General features: G+C 49.5%; 1 protein-coding gene across 1 annotated transcript; it reads right to left on the minus strand.

The window, feature by feature from the left end:
• Positions 1 to 1,076: 1,076 nt before the first annotated feature.
• Ppil2 (peptidylprolyl isomerase like 2) lies at positions 1,077 to 24,838 on the minus strand. Its single transcript, XM_051150604.1, has 20 exons — positions 24,719 to 24,838; positions 23,699 to 23,748; positions 22,695 to 22,740; positions 16,812 to 16,874; positions 15,961 to 16,012; positions 12,223 to 12,274; positions 9,741 to 9,832; positions 9,101 to 9,190; positions 8,358 to 8,433; positions 6,704 to 6,864; positions 5,310 to 5,385; positions 4,826 to 4,932; positions 4,417 to 4,506; positions 4,135 to 4,168; positions 3,577 to 3,694; positions 2,562 to 2,618; positions 1,873 to 1,945; positions 1,720 to 1,782; positions 1,425 to 1,561; positions 1,077 to 1,186 (listed from the first exon to the last, which is right to left on the minus strand). Exons 1-20 carry the CDS (start codon positions 24,748 to 24,750, stop codon positions 1,090 to 1,092), a joined length of 1,566 nt encoding a protein of 521 aa, XP_051006561.1. The 5' UTR covers positions 24,751 to 24,838; the 3' UTR covers positions 1,077 to 1,089.
• Between the last annotated feature and the right edge of the window lie 77 nt (positions 24,839 to 24,915).

Below are 24,915 nucleotides of genomic sequence, written 5' to 3' on the forward strand. Positions count from 1 at the left end.
GGAGGAAAACAATGAACAACAGGTGGCTGGCTATAGCTGTTGGACACGTAAGGGCCAATGGACCCTTTTCAGGATACACAGAGACAGCTGTCCTGGAATCAAAAGGAGTTAGTAAGCCAGGCATGGTGGAAAATACCTTTAATCTTAGCACTTGGGAAGGCATAGGCACGTGAATCTGAGTTTAAGGCCAGCGTGGTCTTACATAGTGACTTCTAAGGCAGCCAAAAGGGTATATAGACGGGCTGTTTCAAAACACAAAACAAAGCCAGGTGTGGTCACCACGCCCTTAATCCCAGCACTCAGGATGCAGGCACAGGTGAGTTCCATGCCAGCCTGGTCTACCAGTCCAGGACAGCCAAGGCTACACAGAGAAGCCCTGTTTGGGGTGGGGGATGGAGGGGGGGTCAAAACAAGGAATTGGTGACTAGCCAGGGAAAAGAATCAGCGGGGGGAGCACCTTTTGTTTTGTTTTTTTGAGACAGGGTTTCTCTGGTGTAGCCCTGGTTGTCCTGAAGTTTGAACTCACAGAAATCCACCTGCCTCTGCCTTCCAAGTGCTGGGATTAAAGGCGTGCGCCACCTCTTTATAAAGGACCTTTGGCTCTCGTCACACAGCATAAGCACTTGAGGCAGAAAGATAGGCAATGAGCAGACAGAACAGTGAGCATGCTTCTGGAAGTGGGTCAAGGGGAGGAGGCCTGGGAGTACAAGCCGCACCTCACAATCTGGGTTAGGGTCTTAGGACCAGTCTCAGTCTCTAGATTTCTTCTGAAACAGCCTCCCTATATAGCCTAGGTTGGCATTGAACACTCAGTCCTGCCTTAGAATTCTGAATGCTGGAATTATAGGAGCCCCTTATGAATCTGCATTTGAACAGGAACAGTGCTGAGGACACAGCCATCCTGAGGCAGAGATGGGTGGGGTGGGGGAAGGACACAACCTTCCTCACTAACTCCAGACCACTGGCAAAAGATGAGGATGGGGACACCAAGGATTCCAGGGGCCAAAATTGGACCCAGGCCACAGACAGGTTTATTGGCTCATAGCCCAAACTAACAGCTCAGACAGACCTGGAAGCCACAGCCTGCTGCTACCAGGAGCTGAAGTCCCCAAAGCCCCGGCTGGGCCTCTTCTTGGCCGCAGGCAGAGCAGTGCTGGTTGACGGTTCTTCCTCAGCTGCTCGTTTCCTGAGACAGGAAGAAAAATATGCCAGTTGCCACAGAAGAGCCGGGAAACTGCTCACAGGCAGCCTTCCCTTCAGAAGCACTATCTCTCCAAAGAGCTGCTCCCACCGTCCAGCTATTAAGCATCCTTGTCGAGACTCTCATGAGGCAGGACCCATGCGCCATAGGCTCCTGTCTGCTCTGTGGTGCCCTTGCCAGCACTAGGAAGAGAAAGGGGATGCCGCCCATCAGTCACACTCACGTGGCAGTGGGGCTGATGTACTTGCCCACCCCCTGGCGGTATGTCTGTGGGCCCTGGCTCCCAGGCTGGGGCTGGCTCGTCTTGGCCTTGGCTTCTGGATCTACTTGCTGCTGTGTCTTCTTCCGTTCCTGGGCAATCTGGGAGGTAGAAACGTGTCTGAGACAGAGCCCCAGCCTGGAGTCTTCTCACCCCCAGCTAGAGGGAGGGCAGTGGCTGATCCAGAGCCTCAGGGTATGCCCTCCTGCTCTCGACCAACAAGGACATGACTTCCTTGGCACCCTCCCCCAGGCCTCACCTGGGCATCGGCCTCCTCATAGGGGTCCACAAACACTGTGGTTGCACATATACGCACTTCCTCCTGGTGGCAGAAAGGCTTCATGAGCAGGCAGCAGACTCCCCCAACCAGCACCCAGCAGGCAGTGGTGCTCTGTTCTCCCTAGGCACATACCTTAGGACGGTCAGTTTTAGGGTCACTCTCCACATTCTCCATAGCTGTCAGTGTGTCAAAACCCCCAACAACCCTGCAGCAGAGAACAGAGCAGAGCACAGCAGAGCGGAGATTCACCAAAGAGGACTGGCACACAGTGTAGGGCCTCCAAGGTCAGACCAGTCACCAGGCAGGACAGGATGGGCCACAGCGGGGAAGGAAGCAGCAAGCCATACCCAGCCCGGCTTGCTGACTAAAGCGTTACTTGGAAGACATCACAGTCCTTGCTCCCATACTGTTTTCCCCCAGTTTGCTGACACAGGGTCTTACTAACCCAGGTTGGCCTTGAACTCAGTAACTAAAAGAAGCCAAGAACTACTAATCCTTAGGCTTCCAACTCTCAAGAGCTGGGACCACCACTGAACCAAGCTCTTTTTCCCCCTACAACTCTGACTGAATTGTCAGTACAGATTGGTCCACCCACCTTCCTGGGAAAATCTGCTGACCCTCAGACTAAGGAGGAATGCAGTTCAGACGTCCAAAAAGGTGCCCTGAGAAGGAGCATGAGCTAGAACTGTGGGCCTAGGGAGCCAACCCTCCCTCACAGAAATAAGTCCTTGGTGGGGATAGTACGAGGGGTAACAGGCAGGTCTAGGGGATGGTAGTGAAGGCCCACAGTGCACTCCAGTCTGTACAGCATCTGCACTTACCGTCCAAAGATGGTATGCTTCTTATCCAGGTAAGCACAGGAACGGAACGTGATAAAGCTAGGGGAAAGTACAGAAGATGAGGGAAGCAGGAGGCGCCCGCCCGTAATGACCACTTCAGCAGAAGCTGCCTGGCTTTCCATCTGGCAGCTTCCTTGCACCTTGTGTGATCCTCCCCACTGTCTGTCTCAGCCAAGGCACATAGCTACATCCCTGGACAAAGCCCAGAGTTCAGCTGCCAACCTCACATGGATCCAAGCAGGAGAGGCTGGAGGCTGGAGGCTGGAGGCTGGAGGCTGGAGGCTGGCTATCAGACTCCTTGGAGGATGGCGCAACCCCATCAGGAGCCCTGCCAGGGGATGAGCACTGAATCAGGCCTCCAAAGTGAAGTAGACCAGCCCAGACTTGTGCTGTTTAGCAGCTCTAGACTAGACTGTAAGCAGGAGGGAAGCGCAGGTGGGTGTGGGGCTCACACCTGCCATCCCAGCACAGAAGCCTGAGCTGCACAGATCTCATCTCTAAATAAAATGGAAAGCAGGCAGTCTGAGGATCCTACCCAGAGTGGTAGGTAGACACGGTCCTACTGGGACAACAGCCCACACCTCTCCGTGAGCCACAGAAGACTGAGTCTGCAGTGAACACGCATCACCCAGGGAGCGGGCACTCTGGAGGCCACACATCAGGCCCGCACACCTAGCCTAACCCTTCTTACTGTCTGGACTCATCATTTTTGTTCCTGCTGTTCAAACAAGGACTCATTTGACTATGCTGGTCTCGAACTTACTATGGAAACAAGGATGACAATTGATTTAGTGCCTCCAACTCACAGGTGTGTGCCACATACTACCCCAGGAGGCCTTTGTGGACTTGCCCGTAAGTCCCACCCTCAGCTAGCGTGCTACTCTGGCAGCTGACCTGGCCTCCTCAGTGAGCGTGCAGTGCCTTGTTTGCTCTGACCTGAGCCTGGCACAACTTTTAGGGGAGAAGAACTCCCAGCAGCTGAGCAATTGGGACTCACAATTGAGACTTGTTGGTGTTGGGCCCCGAGTTGGCCATGCTGAGCACCCCACGGCCTGTGTGTGAAAGGTTGGGGCGGAACTCGTCTTTGAAAGGCTTGCCCCAGCACGACTCTCCGCCTGGAACGAAAGGAGCACGTTGAGCGGGAGCCCCGTCAGCAGCGGCGGGGAGCCCCAGATGCCAGTGCCTTCACACAAGCTGACCCCTCTGGGCCAGGGGCTGAAGGGCTAAAGCTACAAGGCGTCACTCCAACACATGGGTGGAAGTTATAGTTGGCCACATAGCTAAAGGCTTGGAGAAGTTATTATGCCCTGTAGAGCCATGAGAAGTGGGTTCTGAGGAGCACATAGCTCCCTCTGTCTTGTTATGGTAGGATCCAGACCCTCACTGTGGGAAAACTAAGGGTAATGCCCAAGGCGGCCCGGAAGGCCAACCACTGAGTAGCAAGCCACCCCCACACCCCACATTCCCAAGTCTGAAAGATTGCACATACAAAGCTCTTCCAACCCAACTCCCTACCAGGCTCCACAGAACCACCACATGCGTTACTCCAACCTACCTGTGCCTGTACCTGTGGGGTCACCACCCTGGATCTGCAAAAACAAAACCCAGTGAGGACACTGGTTCTCATGGTCCCTATCACCTAATGCTCTGAACAGGCTCCCCAAAAGCGTGTGCTGCAGGGGGGACAGGGACCTCCTCTCTGACCCCAAGTCCTCTTGGCACAAGACACCCCTGAAGCCCCTGCCCTGTCCATGCAGTCTGAACTCAGTGGCTGTGGCTCCTGGGCGTTGCCCGAATCATCAAGCATCTACAGCCAGCACCAACTTGGACCACTCACCACGAAGTTCCTGATGGACCTGTGAAAGATGGTACCATCATAATACTGTTTCTTGCAGAGCTTGATGAAGTTTTCACAGGTTTTTGGTGTCTGCAAAACATCCCAACATTCTATGAGGCACAACGGTCAACAACAGTCACAGGAAGATACCTGTCTGTAGACCTAGGTTCAGCTATCTCCAAAAGATAAGCAACAGATCAGAGAGGGAGCCAGGTCCCTTTCCAGGGATCTGAACATATACCTCCCAAGCAGCCCAGGAGGTGTGCTGGGTTGGAAGGAAGGAAGGACACTTTGGTTCTCAGTTGGAGTCAGGCAAGACTTCTTAAAAGGAAACTAACTGTAGCTCCACATTTAAGACATGACTATCCAATGGCCCCAGAAACCACCCAGAGAAAGCCACCGTCCTTACCAGGTCACAGTGCAGCTCTAGGTTAAGGTCGCCCTTGTTGGTGTGCAGCCTCACATAGCCCTTCTTCTTCACAAACTGGTAGCGCAGGACATCTTCATCGATGACAGCTGAAAACAAGCCCTGTACCTCAGCAAGCTGCTCCATTCAGGCCTCCGGCCTGCCACAAGATCAGCACCAATGAGGACCCAGCCTTAAGAGAGTGCAGGAGCCAGAGGCTAAGGGGACCATATCCAGGACAACCCAGCCCTGGAGGCTCGAGGGGCCTGAGAACAGGCCCTTCAGGACAAAAGACAAGAGCACATGGTAAGGATGTCTTCTGGCAGCCTGTACTCACAGCCTCCTGACTCAACATACACCGTCTGCAGAGAAGTCCCCACCACACCACAACCACCAGAGACTCCAAGTAAAAGCACAGTGGGGATGCTGCTGAGGCAAGCAAGCAGGAAGCCCCACTTGAACAGGTTTAAGACACAGAGGCAGCTACCTGCTTCATGCGTGGTCTCAGGTACCATGGCAGTAGAGGTGAATGAGGCACTGACCTTCCCTGTGGAGTAGTGGGCCTGCAAGGAAACCATGTGCTCACACCATCATCGCCTCCCTCACAGCCCAGGGAGTGCCCAGCCCACACAGAGAGCTGGCGGAGTCCTGAGGACCAGATTACTGGTCCCAAGAGGCAATCAGGGCCCAAGGCCTCAAATAGGTTGCAACTAACAATATTAAGTCAAGACAGAAAGAACACCCACACAAGTGTAGCCTTCTCCCAGGATAAGAATACAAAGGCACTTGTAAGTTTCTTTCTTTCTTTCTTTCTTCTTTTTTTTTCCCAAGATAAGAGCTTCTGTGTAGCCTTGGCTGTCCTGGAACTCACTTTGTAGACCAGGTTGTCCTAGAACCCAGAGATCGGCCTTCCTCTGCCTCCTGAGTGCTGGGATTAAAACTGTGCACCACCAAGCACAATTTTTTAAAAAAACAATTATGTCAACAAGTGTAGTAGCATGCACCTTTAGTCTCAGCACTCAGGAGACAGAGTAAGTTCGAGGACAGCCTACAAAATGAGTCCAGGCCAGCCAGAGCTACACAAAGAAACCCTGTCTTGAAAACTAAGAAACGGACTGTGGGTGTGAGTGTTCTGCTTGTGTGTACATCTATACACAGCACGCATGTCTGCTGCCCTCAAAGGTCAGAAGAGACAGTCAGATCCCCTGGATAGCTGCGAGTGGGAGACAAACCTAGGTTCTTCCCCACTGATGCGTCTCTCTAGCCCAGTTTACATAGTTTGTAGTAACCACGAGCTCTTTAATGGGAGAGGGAACAAATGTATTTTTTCGTCATGTAGGAGGGAGAAAAAACAGGATTGCTCAACAAGACACTAATGCCTGGCTGTGTTCAGATCGGGAAAGGATAAACAATGACTTTTATCTAATTTCCCAGGATAATTCCCCATGTGGGATGCTTGACCACAGCTCAGGCTCTCCAGACTCTGCCTAAATGGGAGAAAGACAAGACACTACCTATCAGCTAAATGTGCTGAAGAGATCCCAGTGACACCGCTGTAGATAGGGCTGGCCAAGGGCAGACAAGTATGCTCACCCCAAGAAAGGCCCAGGTGAGCGCTGAGACCTTGGTAGCCCCAGCAACCACAGCCCTCGCCACCATCACAGATCCGCAAGCCCTTCTGCCCCTCCCCTGAAATGGAATGCCAGAGACGGCAGGTAGCTTGGCCACTAAACCCTGGGTCAAGGCCACGGCACAGGGCAGCCCTGTTTCTGCTGAGCAACTACTACCCCTATTACCAAGACTGCACTAGTTAGTCCCAGCACTTCCAGATGCACCCCAGGCCCTGCTGGCACCTTCCCCAGAGCCAGGACAACCACTCACGGCGTTCAGCTGGTCCACCTTCCTCTTTTCAGGGGCCTTCATGGTGGCTGCTAGAATCTCATCTCCTTTGAACTCTCTGTAGAGCTCCTGGAGCGTCTCCCGGGTTTCAGCGTTTGTGTTCTTCAGATAGTAAGATGGGTCTTGTCTGGCCTTTTCCTCATCTACAAAACAGTGTACAGGCCCTGAGCAGCCAAGGCCACACAGGGTCTCAAGATGAGTTTAACAGGGATAGAGATGGAGCTGGCCACATGAGCAGAAGCCACAGTGGATTGATGAGGGCACAGCTCTCTGGCCATAGCACAGCCATACTTACTGCCCCTGGTCATCTGGCAGCAGCCAGTAGGTACAGCAACGTAGGAGCGCACAGAACACACATCATGGTGCTGGGCTCCAGCCCTGGAGGCATGCCCTTCATACAGCCAATGAGAATCTCAGGATGGTCTGGATGTAGGTGTCTCCTGTTCTCTGTATTTACCTACACACTGCAATTTTTCTATGCCACATGTTGTCTGCTAGGCAGTGAGCATCCCTAGGCCTGGCCTCTGGGTCTCCTGAGCTCAGTTATCCCTGAGAAGTGTGTTTTAAGTCTCTAAATCCTGACTGGTCCACAGGGTTAATCAATACTGAGTCAGGAGTCCTGCTTCCTGTGAAGATGGAGGCAGCTAAGCTCTGGGCATAAGTCTAGCTGGCTCCTTGGTATGGAACAAGTGAGCTCAGAAACTTTAGCCATAGCCAGGTGTGGTGGTGCACACTTTTAATCCCAGCACTCGGGAGGCAGAGGCAGGGGGATCACTGTGAGTTCGAGGCCAGCCTGGTCTACAAAGTGAGTCCAGGACAGCCAAGGCTACACAGAGAAACCCTGTCTCGAAAAACAAAAACAAAAACAAAGAAAAGAAAAAGAAGGAAAGAAAGAAAGAAAAAGAAATTTCAGCCATAGCCGAGCACAGTGATGCATGCCTTGAATTCCAGCACTTAGGGAGGCAGAGGTAGGTGGGTCTCTGAGAATTTGAGGCCAGCCTGGCCTACAAAGAGTGTCCAGGACAGCCAAGGCTACAGAGAGAAACACTGTCTCAAAACAAACAAACAAAAACAAAAAACAAGAAAGAAAGAAAACCAGAAACATCGGCCACTCCATAGCATGTCACGGTGTGCTCAGCCACTCCGTAGTATGTTACGGTGTGCTCAAGAGCATGGGCCAACCACAGAAAGCAGGATGACCCAGGGCCCAGTCTGCACCCTAGGCAGGTCTGATGTCACCCAGAGCCTTGCCTGCCCCTAGGCAGGTCTGATGTTACACTCTATCACTGTGCCCTGAAAGGTGCAGCGGCCAACAGGAATTCAGAAAGCACAGGGTCACCAGAGCTAAGGAAAAGGGAGTGTCTTGGTATTTCCAAGGCTACAGTCAGCTGCTTCCCTAACCGCTTGACAGGTATGGCTCTTGCCTGTGATCCCAGCACTTAGAAGGCAAAGGCAGGAGGACACTGCAAATTTGAGGCCAGCCTCATCTATACAGGACATTTCAGGACAGCCAGGGCTTCCCAAAATAAAGAAATTTGAAGCCTAGTTAATCAAAAGCCACTCTGGAGCCACAGTGTCTGAGCCCACACATAAGCACGCACCCATACAATACTCACAGCGGCCATGCTGTCCATACCTGGATCTATTATTTTCAAGTTGTTCTTCACATGGAAGAAGTTGGAAACATTGAATTTATCCAAATTGGTGGGGTCCTGTGGCAAGAAGAGAAACTCAGAAGCACAGCCGGGGCTGAGCCGAGCATCTCTTCAGGCGTCAGAGGCTGGACAGGTGCCTCCAGGGGAAGAGGCTGCAGTGAGCTGTGAGGGTTAGGGAGTTAGCAGGGAAGGAGGCTGTGCCTGACACGGTGACAAGCACAGGTGGTGTGAGTCCAAAGCACAGACTGCCCAGCTGTTCATCAAGCAGTATGCCTTGCCTCCAGGGCACAAAAATAAGGAGCGAGGCTTGCTGCCAGGTAGCACAGGATGTGGACAGGGCAGCTATGGGGCCAGGCGTCAATCAGAAAGGCACAAGCCCCAGAGTCCTCTAAGCCTGTCTCAGCCAATGCTCCATCCATGCAGGCCCTTCACCCACCACCATGGAGACAGCCGTGCCAGATGCTGCTCTGGAGTGGAGTGGGATACGCTGAGCAGCCTAAGTGTCCTGCAGCCTACGATGGGGGGTTGGGGGCGGTGGGGGGACAGGCAGATGCAGGCCCCTGGTACGGGAGCCATGAGCACTGGAAGGCAGCATGGTGGCTGTGGGGAGGGGTGTGGCACTAAACAATAGCTGGGGAGCAGCAGCCAAGGATGCTATGGTACAGGAGAGCAGCAGGCCCGGTGAGCAGAGCTGGGAGGGGAGGGCCAGGGGGAGGCTACTCACCTGCAGGGTGATGATGTCTTGCCTGGAAAAGGGCTCATCAGTTAACAGGTCCCTCAAGTTCTTGGCCTTGATGTTTAGCTGCTCCACTGCCTACAGCAGGACAGAGACGCCACAGTCCCATCTAAGCCTGGGCATGGAGCTAAGAGGGGGCCACCCGGGGTGCACAAGTCCAAGTGCTCTCTTCTTCCTGGCAGAGACTAGCCAAACCAACTTGGCTTCTTCAGGCCAGAGCTCCAACATGTGCTCTCCTGCGCATGTCCTGTCCTTGGCCTAGACTGAGCCAGGAAGGGACACAGCTCCTGTCCCTCCACCAACTCGGCACCTCCCGCTTCCTAAGAATTGTGCCTCTTCTGATCGCCCTTTACTCCCATGTTCCTGCTCAGGCAGCCCAAACTGCCTGCCTGGGTTTCAGGTCCAAAGACCTCCAGAGTCACCTTATCTTTATTTTAAGCCCTCATAAAGTAGGAGGGCTATCTAGTCAGAGATGGTGTCTTGTGCTGGAGGCTATAAAGCCCATGAAGACAGGAATGGTCACTGTTCCTGGCTCACCTCCAGCACTCAGCCAGGCTGTTGGAATATTCTCAAAGCACACTTGAGGGCCCAACATCAGACACTCCCACTCACTGAAATGGGGGTCTACCTCATAAGTGTAGACATTGCCAGTTGTCCGGATGGCCACAATATGGGTGTTGTCCGTGAACACAGAGTACAGCACTGGACAGTGGTACTGCCCTAGAGAGAGCACACAGGAGCTTTGATTAAGCGATCAGCACCTACCGATCTGTAACTCTAGAGCCTGAGGCAGAAGAACAGAGCACAAGGCCACTGGACAATTAACAAGATGTCTCAAAGTGAAAGTGTACAAAGGGGGCTCAGGGCGGTCCAGTCTGCCTAGCGTGTGCTAACCCTGCATTCACTCCGAGCGTGTGCTAACCCTGCATTTGCTCCCAGCGTGTGCTAACCCTGCATTTGCTCCCAGCGTGTGCTAACCCTGCGTTCACTCCCAAGTTGACAGGAACCTTAGGCCAGCTCCCAAGACCTGGGACCCACAGGGCTGGCATCCATTCAAGCTCCACACCTACATTCCTACTCACTTTACCAGACCAAAGCCCTTGTTTTCCTGACTCAGAAGAACAGTCTGACACCTCCAGACTGGCTCAGGTGAGCATCTCTTCCTCATAAAGCCATGCCAGACAGGAGGTGACTTATCTTTCCAGAGGCCCTGTCTCCATTGCTCACTATCTCTCATATCCAGGGTACCCACCACGAACTACCCTGGCCTTCCTCAACTGGCTCTCTGTGGTAAATGCCAGCTAGCCAGCATGCCCATCTTCCTGCCTCAATAGATGATCTCCCATCAGCAGAGGTCTTGCCTAGTGAGTCCTGGCAGACAGATGGTGGGAGGGCAAATAGACAGAGATCCACATGCATCTGGATAGACTAACATAAACACCTCAGGTTCAGCCAGGCGTGGCGGCGCACACCTTTAATCCCAGCACTTGGGAGGCAGAGGCAAGCTGATTGCTTTGAGTTAGAGGCCAGCCTGGTCTACAAAGCCAGTCCAGGACAGCCAGGGCTTGTTACATAGAGAAACCCTGTCTCAAAAAAAAAAGGGGGGGGGGGCTGGAGAGATGGCTCAGCAATTAAGAGCAACTATTTGCTCTTCCAGAGATCCAGAGTTCAATTCCCTGCAACCACATGGTGGTTCACAACCATCTATAATGAGATCTGGTGCCCTCTTCTGGCTTGCTGGCACATATGCATACATAATAAATAAATTTTTAAAAAACTGTTTCAAAATAAAAATGAAATCACACACACAGGAAATTTAACCATATACCACTAGGTGTATATTTGATGTGACCAGGGAATTTCTGTTCATTTACTTTTTTAAAGTTTCACAATGCTATTGCAAAGATGTAAGTCATTATCTTTTCTGTTTGTTGGTTTTGTTTTGTTTCGAGACAGGGCTTCTCTGTGGAGCCCTGGCTGTCCTGGGACTCCCTTCTGTAGAGCAGACTGGCCTTGCACTTACAGAGCTCTGCCTGCCTCTGCCTTCTGAGTGCCCAGGTTGTACCCGTTGCTTACATGGTTTGAACAGGGCTAGACTCCTGCCGTGCCCCAACACCCTTGAGCGCATGTCTGCCTTTGCTCTGCCCAGAATGTTCTTCCCTGATCTTCACCCAGCTCCCTCAGCACGTTTCCTCTCAGCTCCTGTCTGCTGCCCTCACTGGGCGTCCTGCTGGCCCTTTCTTCCTCTACTTCTGTCTAATATGATGTACTGTTCATTTCCTGCCTCAATGCCTCCCCATCAACCAGAGCTCTTCTCACTCAAAGACACACAAGCACACAGACACCACACACACACACACACACACACACACACACACACACACACGTCACCCCACCTGCATGTTTTCTGCACACACTACGGGAAGATCTCAGTATGAGACACATAACCTATGAACACAAGGCTGCTATATATCAGACAATGAAGAAAGATGCCTGCCTTGCCAATGCTTGCAACATTTCCCTAGAAAACACCCAGTGAGCACTGACAGCAAGCTCACCTGTGGTATCTGCACCAAAGTGAAAGGAGACCCCTTAGCCAAGACCACAAAGAACCTGCACGAGATCAGACCCCAGGACGGGGCAGGGCAGCTGGAACCAGAGCTGCATCATCTGGGCAGGCAAGGAGAGGCCATGAAGGATTTAGAGCAGGAGGCTGCAAGTGGGCAGAGGTCGGACGGAGCAGTGACGATGATGACGGTCTACACAAGAGCAGACTGGAAATGCCTCCCCAACACCCACCACCTCAGCTGGGCCGAGCAACTTCCACCTACAGCCAGTACCGAACATGCACAGGGCTCAGCTATGGCAGCAGCACCTCACAACAGCCTAACTGCCTTTGTGGGATCCACCTAACCCTACTTAAACTACCTGGACCTTTCAGAAAGTAAGAGTGAGACTGGAGAGGTGGCTCAAAGGTAGGACACTTGTTTAGCATGTTTGGGGCTCCAAGTTCAATCTCCAACCACAAGAAAGAAAGGCAAGCCGATGACAGACAAGGCGCTCGGGCGTCTGTGGACCAGTCCTACAGCTGCTATGAAAGGGACTCTCACCTTCACTGTTCTTTGCAAAGTTCAGCTTGATCAAGGACTTCCCGTCAAGTTTCTGGAAGACACATAACAATAATGAGTAAAGGGTGAAGTAACATGGAGGCCGCCACGTCAGGAGGGACAGAGACAGAACAGAGAGCTCTCTGCCCAGCTGACCCCCTGCAGCTTACACTAGAGTGAAAGTCTCCCTGGGAAGTCTCCAGGACACAGCAGGGCTCGAGGCTAGTGGAATGGCAAGCCCCAGCAGTGTTACTGACTGTAAAGCCCAGTGTGAAAAGATGCCTAGATCTGTAAACACACAGGCACTGCCAGATGTAACGGGTAGTCAGCGAGCTAAGCGATGAGGCCGTGGAAGGAATGGTGTGTATTTCCACAATGTCTGAATTTGTCTTTCTGGAGCCAGGTACCAAAACCAGGACCTTGCCTGGTGTGGTGGCGCATGCCTTTAGTCTCAGCACTGGGAGGCAGAGACACTCGAATCTCTGTGAATTCGAGGCCAGCCTCGTCTACAAAGAGAGTTCCAGGACAGCCAGGGCTACACAGAGAAACCCTGTCTCCAAACACACCTCACCACCACCCCACCCCACCCCACCCCCACCCCCGAATAAAAGAAAGTGGAAGAAGGTCGGTGGTAGAGTGTGTGCTTAACACGGGTAAGGACCAAGGTAAGGAAGGAGAGGAGACCATGCCGCAGCCTTGGAATGCTATGATAAAACATCCCCCATGGGATTCCATGAGCAAAACGGCCCCAGCTTCTAGCCAGAACCAAAGTAAGAGATGCATGTAGTTTGGCAGCTGCAGAAAATAACCCAAACGACAAGATTTGATAGCCCAAAGAGCACCTGGGATGCAGAATGCAAGCGTAAGAAGCACCCAGGTGGCACTAACAACAGTGCCCACCGAGAAAGAGGCAAAGGTCACAAGGGCAACTGTAGACAAGAAACCAGAGGCGGCAGCTCGGAAACAAAGGCTGGCAGAGAACAAGCCAGCAAAGGGAAGCCAGGCACAGTGTGGCACACCCGTAACCCCAGCACTCGGGAGGCAGAGGCAGGTGGATCATTGTGAGTTCGAGGCCAGCCTGATCTATAAAACGGGTCCAGGACAGCCAAGGCTACACAGAGAAACCCTGTCTCGAAAAACAAAACCACAAAGAGTTCCCTAGATCTGGGTTGAAAATGTTCCTGTGAATGGGACTGGACTTCAAGGAGGTAGTCAAGTTTGCTCCACCAGCAGTGGAATCGGCCTGGCCACCGGTCCTGAAACTGGGCTGACTGCAACTGCTCAGGAAGCTCTCACTGAACCGAACCTGCCCCCAACACACCACTGTGCTAGGCGCCTGCTGAGACCGCCACTGCGCTAAGGACAGAAGCACTCTATCCTTGAACAGCCGGCCAGCCCAGTCTCCACAGCTCTTTTCTCTCTGCCTGCAGGCTAGCCCAAATTCACACAGCGCCTCTCATGATTCCTGAGCGCTCTCCCTGGGGCCAGCAGGCTCCTTAGAACACCAGAGCTGTCCTTAACACGGTCAGACCATGACCCTACCTGGGTGTCCAACCCACCCAGACTATGTCCAGGGCCGGGTAGGTTCCCCAATATGGCATCTCAATGTCATCATCTCTCGTCCTCAGGACTGAACACAGCAGTAGCTCCTAAGAGACATCCTCGGCCATCTATCTTCCCTCGTTCCTCAGCAGCCCTCTGTGTCAGCTCAGTGACACACCTAACCTGACTGCCCCCTCCCAGGTTGGGACCCCGCACACAAGTTGATGCCTTCTTAAGAGGAATTCAGTGAATAGATGGAGAACTAGGGCCACAGAAGGAAAGGAAACAGGCCTCTGCCACGCAAAGGGACCAAAGGACCAGAGGCCGATTAAAATGTATAAAAAGTGAGGTGAGGGAACGAGCTGTTACCTAAGCCTGAAATACTCTTCCTGAGCGGCACCGAAGCCCAGTACTGGACCTGTGTGCAGGGCACATGGGAAGGGGCTTAGCTGATGTACATCCAACTTTCTTTTTGCCCATTAAAAAAAAAAAAAAACAAATTGTGGGGCTGGAGAGATGGCTCAGAGGTTAAGAACACTGTCTGCTCTTCCAAAGGTCCTGAGTTCAATTCCCAGCACCCACATGGTGACTCATAATCATCTACAATGAGATCTGGTGCCCTCTTCTGGCCTGCAGCCACACATGCGGGCAGAACACTGTATATATAATACATCTTTTCTAAAATAAAATAAAGGGAGATGATCAGAGAAGGAAGAAGGCTCTTGGCTCCATTGCTGTTTGCTGGACTGCTGGATATCCTGACGACTGAAATTGGTATTGCCCCAAAGAACCCAACAACGCTAAAATGCCAGAAGTCGCTAAAGAGAACTCAGCCCTTCTCCCCACTAACTTTCTTTCACTCCTATCTGATGTTGGGTTGTTGGAAGGAATTGGGTGGTGAAGGAAGGTAAAGGCATAAGGAACCCAATAAAATTGATTTTAAAAGTATGTGCTATAAAAAAAAACAAAAACAAAAAAACTGACAATTCCAAGAACTGTCAAGGGCACGGGCAAGAAGCATTTTCTCTGTACATTTTTCTTTCTTTCTTTCTTTTTTTGTTTTTTGAGACAGGGTTTCTCTGTGTGGCCTTGGTTGTCCTGGACTCCCTCTGTAGACCAGGCTGGCCTTGAACTCACAGCAATCGCCTGCCTCTGCCTCCCGAGTGCTGGGATTAAAGGCGTGCACTACCACACCCGGCTGTACACTTTTCTTAAGAGCTTAAAATGCTACAACCTTGAAGGGCAGTTGGCCAGTAGTTGTGGAAACTGACAATGCATCTACTTTTGACTCAGCAGTCCTAGAAGAATATACCTGTGTGCTCCAGACATGCACACTGGGCCATTCCCTACACGTTTGCTGCAACGGCAAATGACAGAAGACTCAGTAAAGTTCAGCCACAGACACAAGAGCAAAGACGGCTCACCACCCTGAAACTGTCTCCTGACCCTGGGCCACGGCATATGCACCCACACAGATGTACATCGAAGCTTACACAGCACAGGCACTAAGACAGACACAGCCTCACAAGAGGCTGTTGGCACTAACACCTCTGACACTCCCCAGCACCTTGCAGAGCACAGAGCAGGATGCAGATGAGTCACCCACTATGATCCAGCCAGAGGGAGGCTGAGGCGGGGCTGCTGTGAGGACACAGTCTAAGCAAACAGATATATACAGTGCTGCACAGTCACAGAAGATTAGTGACAAGGCCGCTCAGGATACCAGAAGCCACAAATAGTCCCTAGTACTCGCATAAAACGCTAGTGCGCTGAACAGATCCTATGTGCGTCCTCACATCAACGTTTAGCTGTCTCTACACTGCTTGTTACCTATTACCATTTAAATGCTACTCAAATATTTTTTTTTCTGATATTGTTTAGGAAACAGCAACATAAAAAAGTAATAGTATTCAGCTCAAATAAAACTTTTTCACAAATAGTTCTTTTTGACCATGGTTGATTGAATCTAGGAAAGTAGAACCTTCAAATACAGAGGGCCACCTGTACAAGCACATATGTGTACACACAGAGGGCCACCTGTACATGCACATATGTGTACACACAGAGGCAGCATTCCTACAAAGTGGAGGACTGTCATTCCCAGACCCTGTGAGCAGTTCTCTACCACCGAGAATGTGTTAACTGCAAAGACAGGAGCACAGCTCTCCCTGGCAGCCTGTAGCTCTCACAGCAACCTACCTCTCCATTGCTGGGGTTGGTCCCATACTTCTTAAGCCATGGAACAATGTTCCTGATAGGAAGAGAACAAAAAGTATATCACCAGGATGCTGGAGAGATGGCTCAGCAATTAAGAGCACTCGGTGATCTTGCAGAGGACTCAAGCTCCCAGTGCACACATGACGAGCATTAACAGCCACCTGTAACTCCAGGTCCAAAGACTCCAATATCCTTTCCCAGCTTCCACAGGCATTGCACAAATGTGCTGCACAGACTGACATGCAGGCAAAAAACATCCACACACGTAAGATAAAAATAAATCTTAAAGCCAGGTGGTAGTGGTACACACCTGTAATCACAGCACTCAGGAGGCAGAGCTGGGCGGGTCTCCATGAGTTCGAGGCTAGCTTGGTCTACAAAGAGAGTTCAGGACAGCCAATGCTACACAGAGAAATCCTGCCTTGAAAAACCATAATAATAATAATAATAATAATAATAATAATAATAATAATAATAATAATAATAATCGTCATCATCATCATCTTAAGACCCAGGTGTAGTGATGCACGCCTTCCCAGCACTTGGGAGGCTGAGGCAGGCAGATGTCTGTGAATTTGAGGCCAGCCTGGTCTACAAAGTGAGTCCAGGACAGCCAAGTCTACACAGGGAAACCCTGTCTTGAAAAACCTTAAAAAGAAAAGAAAAAAAGGAAAGACCAGTGGTCAACCTCTGGCCTCCACATGCACCTGAACACAACTGCACATAAATAAATACCACATACATGTCACTCACATGTCAACATGCATGCACACACATACCCCCACACCTACAAACACACAAAAAGAAATTTTAAAATTCAAGAGAAAACTCACAGCAAGTCAAAGATGACACCTTCCAGGGTGCAGACTGGGTAGACAAAAGGCTGCAGAGAGAGACTGGAAAGAACAGAGATCCCTGGTCAGCTTCTAGGCACACTGAGCATGCTACGGTTCCCACAGCCTTCCCACCAGTTCCAAGTACCCTCTGCCCAACACCACACCACTGAGAATACAGCACTGACCCAGGAGCTGTCTCAGTACTAGATGCAGCAGAGGCCCATTTTATGTCCTGTAAGATTTGGTTGTCAGACTGAAGTCAGAAAGAAGTCCCTCATGGTGGCCTTGAGAAGCAAGACTGAGATTCCCTGTCCAGAGCCTCCCACAGCAGTCTGACTAAGCTTTTATCCCAAGACCCACCCTCTCCCATGCCAAGGGTTAATGTGGCTACTGTGTCTACAAGGCATGCACACTACCCTGATGTGTGCAGGGAACATGGCTGAGTCAGAACTGGATCCTCGGGAATTTCTAAAACATGGAGAGAGCCCCAGCTACCACACCACTTCCCACATGTGGGGTCTGCATCTGATGCACTGCCCGTGCCACTGCTTTTCTTTCTTCCTTGTGATGGTCTCAAGTCTTTAATTAATTAATTTAATTAATTAATTAATGCTAATTCAGGAGGATGAGGCAGGTTCATCTTATAAAACATCATATAAAACAAGCAGTTGTAGAGATCTAATTGTACTTTAAAAGAGATGCTTAACAGCCAGGCAAGGTGGCACACACCTGTAATCCCAGCACTTGGAAGGCAGAGGCAGGCAGATCTCTGTGAGTTTGAGGCCAGCCTGGTCTACAAAGTGAGTCCAGGACAGCCAGGGCCACACAAAGAAACTCCGTCTCAAAAAAAAAAAAAAAAAAGAGCCGGGTGTGGTGGCACACACCTTTAATCCTAGCACTTGGGAGGCAGAGGCAGATGGATCGCTCTGAGTTAGAGGCTAGCCTGGTCTACAAATCAAGTCCAGGACAGCCAAGGTTACACAGAGAAACCCTGACTCTAAAAACCAAAAAAGAAAAACAAAAACAAACAACCAAAGATAAATAAATAAATAAATAAATAAATAAATGGAGAGAGATGCTAAGAAACAAAAAGGAGTAATAAAGACCCCCCCAAGATAGATTTCATAGTGCTTTATTGACTTTAAAATTTTTTTAAACAAATGAGCAAAAAAAAAAAAAAAAACAACAGCTGCCGAGGGACACTGCATAATGTTAAAAAAAAAACTTCTGAATAAGAACCACCTATCTATTTTAAGGATGTCCCACTTTAGAATGGAAGGCGGGAACTGTGTTGCATTGGGGAAGAAGTTTTGACTTTGTTTCCACAGGAGAAAATTTTGCTATGGATTCCATCTAAATCACTAAGGATTAGACTTGACTGGAGGAGACCTCCTGAGAGCTAGGCTGCACACATGAAGAGCAAGACAGGTGAAGTCCATGGGGACAGCTCTGAAACCGTGAGACATGCATGTCTCCATCCACAGCCAAACACAGCCAGCAAATCCTATTGCTACAGAGTCCTCAAGACTTAGCATGCAGAGGCAAGTGGATCTCTGCGGAGTTCAAGGCCAGCCTGGTCTACAGGACAGTCAGGGATCTGTGTAACAGAGAGACTCTGTCTCGAAAAACCAAAAACCAAACCAAACAAAAAGAAAACAACACCACCCAAAAAAACAAAGACTGGCCAATATCCTAATCTTAGGGCGCCCAAAAAAAAAGATGTCATCACCAGACAGCAGGAAGCAATTTTAGAGAATGACACCCCATTACCAAAAGATGAGGTGGGTGGTTTTTGGTCCTGGTCAGGAGGTTGGATTCAGGGACCCCCTTTCTCTCCTCTGTCCTTCTTTCTTTTCTATCCAGTGCTGGGGAAGGCTGGGAGAGAAGGGCTGGGATGAGGGGAGTGTAAGGCCATACCACCCTGAACGCACCCCATCTAGGCTGAAGAAGTTGGGGGGGATAAAGGAATAACAGGATAATTAAGAAAAGCAAGCTAGGGGCTGGAGAGATGGCTCAGCAGTTAAGAGCACTGGCTGCTCTTCCAAAGGACCTGGGTTCAATTCCCAGCATCCACATGGCAGTTCTCAATTGTCTGTAATTCCAGTTCCAGGAGATCTGACACCCTCACACAGATTTACATGAAGGCAGAACACCGATATACATAAAATAAGATAATTTTTTTAAAACGCAAGTTAATAGTTAATCAAACTTATGGTCGTGTTAGGTACTAGTTTACTTAATTACAGAAATAGGTTTTCCAGATTGAATAGACACAAGCAATATTTGCCTATTGGGATATACTGTAGACAGACAGATGGTCTTCAAAAACCTCAGAGATCTAAGAATACGGCATTTAACGATGTTGTATTAATAAAAAGCCTTTCAGACAGTGAGACATGGCTGCTCTTGGCAGCTTCCCCATTATACTTCAAAGAAAATGACAGACACCGAAGAGCCTCCGTATGGAATTCGCTTCAAATGTGGCGTGCTAGCCACTGGGCGAGAAACCGCCCTTGCCTCAACTACAGACAGCATAATAGGCACGGTAGGTAGCCCTTCACAATTCTTGCTTCACAAAAATGTCTGTCAGATATCTATGGCCAGAAGGCTGAAGATGATGTCCCAACGTAGCAGAAGAATCTCAGGTGATGTCCAGGTAGCCCCAGCTGTTTCTGTCATTTCCATAGCTTTGGGAGTTGTCTGTTCTGCACTTTCTGTTTACTCAGGTAATATTTATCCTTTGCAGGACTCTGATGGGGTGAAGACTAGATAGTTATAGTCTCACATTAAGTCTAAGTTGTTTAGGATTTAAGAAATGTTTTACTTAAATCCTGGAGCGATGGCTCAGTGGTTAAGAGCACTGTCTGCTCTTCCAGAGGTCCTGAGTTCAATTCCCAGCAACTACATGGTGGCTCACAGCCATCTATACTCTCTAATGCCCTCCTCTGGTGTGTAGGTGTACATGCAGATAGAGCACTCATATACATAAAATCCTTTAAAAAAGAAAAGAAAGAAAGAAATGTTTTAAGGCCAGGCAGTTGTGGCGCACCCCTTTAATCCCAGTACTTGAGAGGCAGAGGCAGGAGGATCTCTGTGAGTTCTAGGCCAGCCTGGTCTACAAATTAAGTCCAGGACAGTCAGGGCTACACAGAGAAACCCTGTCTCAAAAAACTAAAAATCAAAAACAAAAACAAAAACCCAAACAAAAGAAAAAGAAAATGCTTTAAGATCTAAAAAGATATGTAAAGGCTGATAAATGCAAGTTATGATAGAAAATTATTTAGGTACAGAACTTTGAACTCACCAAGTAGTAGAATACTTTCTCCAACACTGCCAAATGCATATGGACTGGCTACTGTGAAAGTAATTCTTACCTGATAGTTTGGTTTTTTTTTTTTTTTTAAGATTTATGTATTTAGCTTGGTGTAGTGGTGTATACCTTTAATCCCAGCACTCTGGCAGGCAGATCTCTGTGAGTTCAAGGCAAGCCTGGTATACAAAGAGGGCTCTGTGTAACAAAGAAACCTTGTCTCAAAAATCCAAAAAAAAACAAAAAAACAAAAAAACAAAAGGATGTATTTGTTATGTATATAGTGTTCTGCCCGCATGTGACTCATGCATGCCAGAAGAGGGCACCAGATCTCATTATAGATGGTTGTGAGCCATGGGAATTGAACTTAAGACCTTTGGAAGAGCAGACAGTGCTCTTAAGCACTGAGCCATCTCTCCAGCCCATCTGATAGTTTTTATAATTATTCTTATTGTATACAGTCTATTGGTATTAGAAAAAGAACCTTTCATTGGCCTGAAACGGGGCGATATAAGGATAGTCTCTCCTGCTCTGTGTAGAAACCACCTGTCAATAAAAGTCTACTGGCCAGTAAGCTGAGGGAGGGTTAGATGGCAGGACTTGTGGCAGGGAGAGAGGAACTCTGGGATAGAGTGAGATGGGAGAGAGAGTGGACGTATGAAGTGGAGGAGAGGTAGCCAGCCATATAGCTGAACTCAGTACAGACAGGATAAGAAGTTACAAGTTAGTCGGATAACAAGCCAAAGCTTATGGTATAGGTTCATTAATAAGTAATAAGCTTCAGAGTCATTTTTGGGGGACTGGGGCACGGGTGAAAACGCTCACAGCTACAAGCCAGTAAGTGGCTGGAGCAGAGACAGCAAGGCAAGTTCTACAGAGTATAGTAGAGAGCTTGCTCCAAGCACATCCTGAAGAGCTAAATTCTCCACCCAAAGGGACGAGTGGGGTCAGAGGCGTCCGGGAGCAATGCTTTCTCAAAGATCAATCTAAACCGGAGAATATTCACCCATCAGAGTTGATGACCCTCCCAGGAACAACAGAGGAAGACTCCCTGCCCAGTAACACCTTACTCCTTCACCTTCCTGAGCAGATGCTACTGAGCTTCCATGAGCACAGAACAGGGTGTCCTGGGGGTGCAGACGCAGGGAGGCCAGTTTCTAGAATAAAACAACTACGTCCACGTCTTGCAGTGTGGTCTGTTCCCTTGGCTCCCTGTGCTGCAGCCTTTCTCCCTTTCTCACAGCACTGTGGCATCTGGCTGACAGGGCGCAACTGAGTCATCGGATCTTCAGAGTTAGAGCTTGGGAGAAAAGGGACAGCAACCACAGCAGACTTCCCACCCTATGGCACTCCTTCCTCCCCACGGCACCTTGGGAGGAGCAGGATGTGGAGATTGCTGAGTGCTAGACATGCTTTCACAGTACTCCCTCTGCCCAGACACCAATACGCCCCAAAGCAACACTTGATAGCTTTGCATCAGGCTGCCCTCCCCTTCCCACCAGTACCTGAGTCCCCAAGGGAGGGAAGACAAGCCTGCCAGAATCATTATTGTTGCTACTGCTGCTGCTTACAATCTGGAGCAGGAATACAGCATTAGTGGCATGGCTGCGGGTCGGTCAGGCCACCTGGGCCGCATTTCAGCAGCAGTACTCCCCGGATAGACACCAGGGTAGTGGGCCTCTCAGCCATAAAATAACTTAAGAGGGTCTACCCAACCTAAAAGGTATGAGTGAAGCTGAAAGCTAAGACTGGTAAACATAGACACAATAACCAGGAAGTACTGATGCCCTGTCCTCATGGCTGGGTCCACCTTCTCCAGTTCACAGTATCTTGACAGATACCACACAGAGAAATCCCTGCATGCATCCTGAAGGGTCAAGTTCACCCAGATGGTACATGCTAAGCATCCCTAAACTGAAAATTCAAAGTGTTCCAATCTCTAATTTTCTTAGTATCACATCAGGCTCCAAAGAGTTTTGGATATTTTTAAATTTTGGTTTTCAGACCAAGCATGATTTTCAGACCAACTGTCTACGCAAATATACTCCAGATCCATATAGAGTATGATACTCTATAATCCTAATAATTGGGAGGTAACAGGAGGAAAATCAGGAGCCCAAGGCTAGGCCAAACTACAGAGTTAAACTGTTTTAAAACACACATACATGCCAGGCGTGGTGATGCACACCTTTACTCCCAGCACTCAAAAGACAGAGGCAGGTGAATCTGTGAGTTTGAGGACAACCTGGCCTACAAAGTGAGTCCAGCACTGTCTCCACAAACAAACAAAACAAAATAAAACAACAACAACAACAAAAAAAACCCACACACAGGCTGGAGAGATGGCTCAGAAGTTAAGAGTACTGCTTGCTCTTCCAGAGGTCCAGAGTTCAATTCCCAACAACCACATGGTGGCTCGCAACCATCTATAATGTCATCTAATGCCCTCTTCTGGCATGCATTAATATGTATATGCATTAATAAATAAATCTTTAAAAACAGCCCACACACATATTTTGGAAGAAATAGTACTCAACCAAAAGAATACAGAAGGCTTTAAAAGGTCTTACCTGCAGTGGTCAAAAGGTAAGCGTCGAAAACTTGTCTGCGTGATATCTGTTTAAAATGAAATAAAACACAGAAACCTTATTCAGAAAATATTTCATCTATGTATACATACCATCAAAACTACATTACTAAGCCCGGAGATGGTGGCTCACGCCTTTAATCCCAGCACACAGGAGTCAGAGGCAAGCGGATCTCTGTGAGTTTGAGGCCAGCCTGGTCTGCAAAGTAAGTCCAGGACAGCCAGGGCAGTTACACAGAAAAACCCTGCTTTGAAAACCAAACAAAAATTATGACTGTGTCCTTTTTTCTACAACCTTGGCAACTTTGGGTATTACCTATCTTTTTTTTCTTCCTATAACGAAAAAGTTTGCCTGGCAGTAGTGGTGCACGCCTTTAATCCCAGCACTCAGGAGGCAGAGGCAGGCGGACCTCTGTGAGTTCAAGGCCAGCCTGGTCTACGAAGTGAGTCCAGGACAGCCAAGGATACACAGGGAAACCCTGTCTCGGAAAAAATAAAAAACAAAACAAAACAAAACAAAACAAAACAAAAAAAAAACAAACAAAAAGTTTATAGCACTTCCTAAAGGTCATTTTTAATTATACATATATATATAATCATATATATATATATATATTTATTTATTTATTTATATATATCCCCCCTTTTCAAGTCAGGGTTTCTCTGTGTAGCCTTGGCTGTCCTGGAACTCATTTTGTAGACCAAGCTGGGCTTGAACTCACAGAGATCCTTCTGCCTCTTGCCTTTTACTCTCCCCCACCCCCTCCCACAGTGCTGTGATTAAAGGAGTAGCCACCACGGCCTGGTTTTAAGTTATATTTTTGAAACAAACAAACAAACTCCTCTAAGATGTCAGCATGTACTATGTTGAGTACATGTCCTCTTTTATGAGCCATGCGCTCAGACCAGCCATCTACTGTCATGTCAGCGTCCTGCCTCTTATTCACTGCTCTAGATCATTCAGTAGGGAAGACCGCATCTCCTTACCTGGCTTCCTGCCACCATAGAAGTGCGTGTACTCAGCACAAGTGATGTACCTGAGGAAGACAGAGGATGTTACTAGTTCCCATCACAGAGAAGACCGAAGCTGGACAAGTAACTTACCGCAGAACTGCTACTGACAGGCGGAAGCAAGGGCAGTGGCTGAGCCCCCGCTGAGTCTTAAAGATCAGGGAAAGTACTCTGTATTTGTCTTCAGTGTGATAGGAAGCTCGGGTTGCTGTGTAAATGTTTCTACTGTGTTATTGTCTACTGTGACAAATGTCTTCAGATTACGTGTAGTAAATCACGGACTAACCATGTAACCAATGGGGTAGGACAGGAACACTGCAGGCTTAGGTGTTAAATCGACCAAGAGTTCCCTTTCGACATACTAATTTTGAGAAAGCTTTTAAGTTTTCCAAGCAGAGACTTGACTAAACAGCTGACAAGGCAAACGAGATTTACTTATAGACTATTAGAACAGATCAGAAATTAAGGGCATACCTGGGAGGTTTGGGATCAGGGGAGGGGACGCCCAGCAACGAGGAATGAGGGGGAAAAAAGTATCATTGACGCAGATAGAAAACAAAGCGCATGTAAGATCCCACTAAGGGCCAGGAAAGAAGTCCAAAGACTGAAAGGTGTCCACCAGATGTGGCAATCCAGGAAGTCAAAGGTATCCTTCCTTGCAAGCAGTTGGCGCGGGGGCCTGGGGCATTTACTATACGAGTTTCTAGTTTCCAGAGACAACAGAGGGGAACATGGGGCACGGCCTGCTAGTCTTAAACTACAAGGCTGTCGCCTGTGTACAGGCTGGCAGGCGAGAGCCAGGACGAAGCGGGGCTGGCTGTGCAGGACAGCCAACCAACTCAGGGGCAAAGCTCGCGGGCAGAAACAGGGGGCGGCAGGGGCGAACCCCAGAAGCGAGTTAGGACGGCCAGCAGAACGCTCTGGCCCGCGGAGGCCGCGCTGAAGGGACGATACGGCGCCTGTGAGAGCTGAGACGAGAGATGCAGCCCAACTTACATCTTGTCTTTCTGGTGCTGTCGCTTCCCCATCGTGGCGACGAACCCGAAACAAACACAGCCGACTCTTAAGACTCTGGCGCCTCGGCTTTCTCAACTACTTCCGGAGCGCGACTCACCCGGTACCGGAAGTTTGAAGTAGGCATTCTGGGAGCTGTGGTTTCCGGGTGCTCAGGATACGTGGGGGGGGGCCAGGTA

Source organism: Acomys russatus, chromosome 8, assembly GCF_903995435.1.
Source record: "Acomys russatus chromosome 8, mAcoRus1.1, whole genome shotgun sequence".
In the NCBI taxonomy this organism is placed as follows: domain Eukaryota; kingdom Metazoa; phylum Chordata; class Mammalia; order Rodentia; family Muridae; genus Acomys; species Acomys russatus.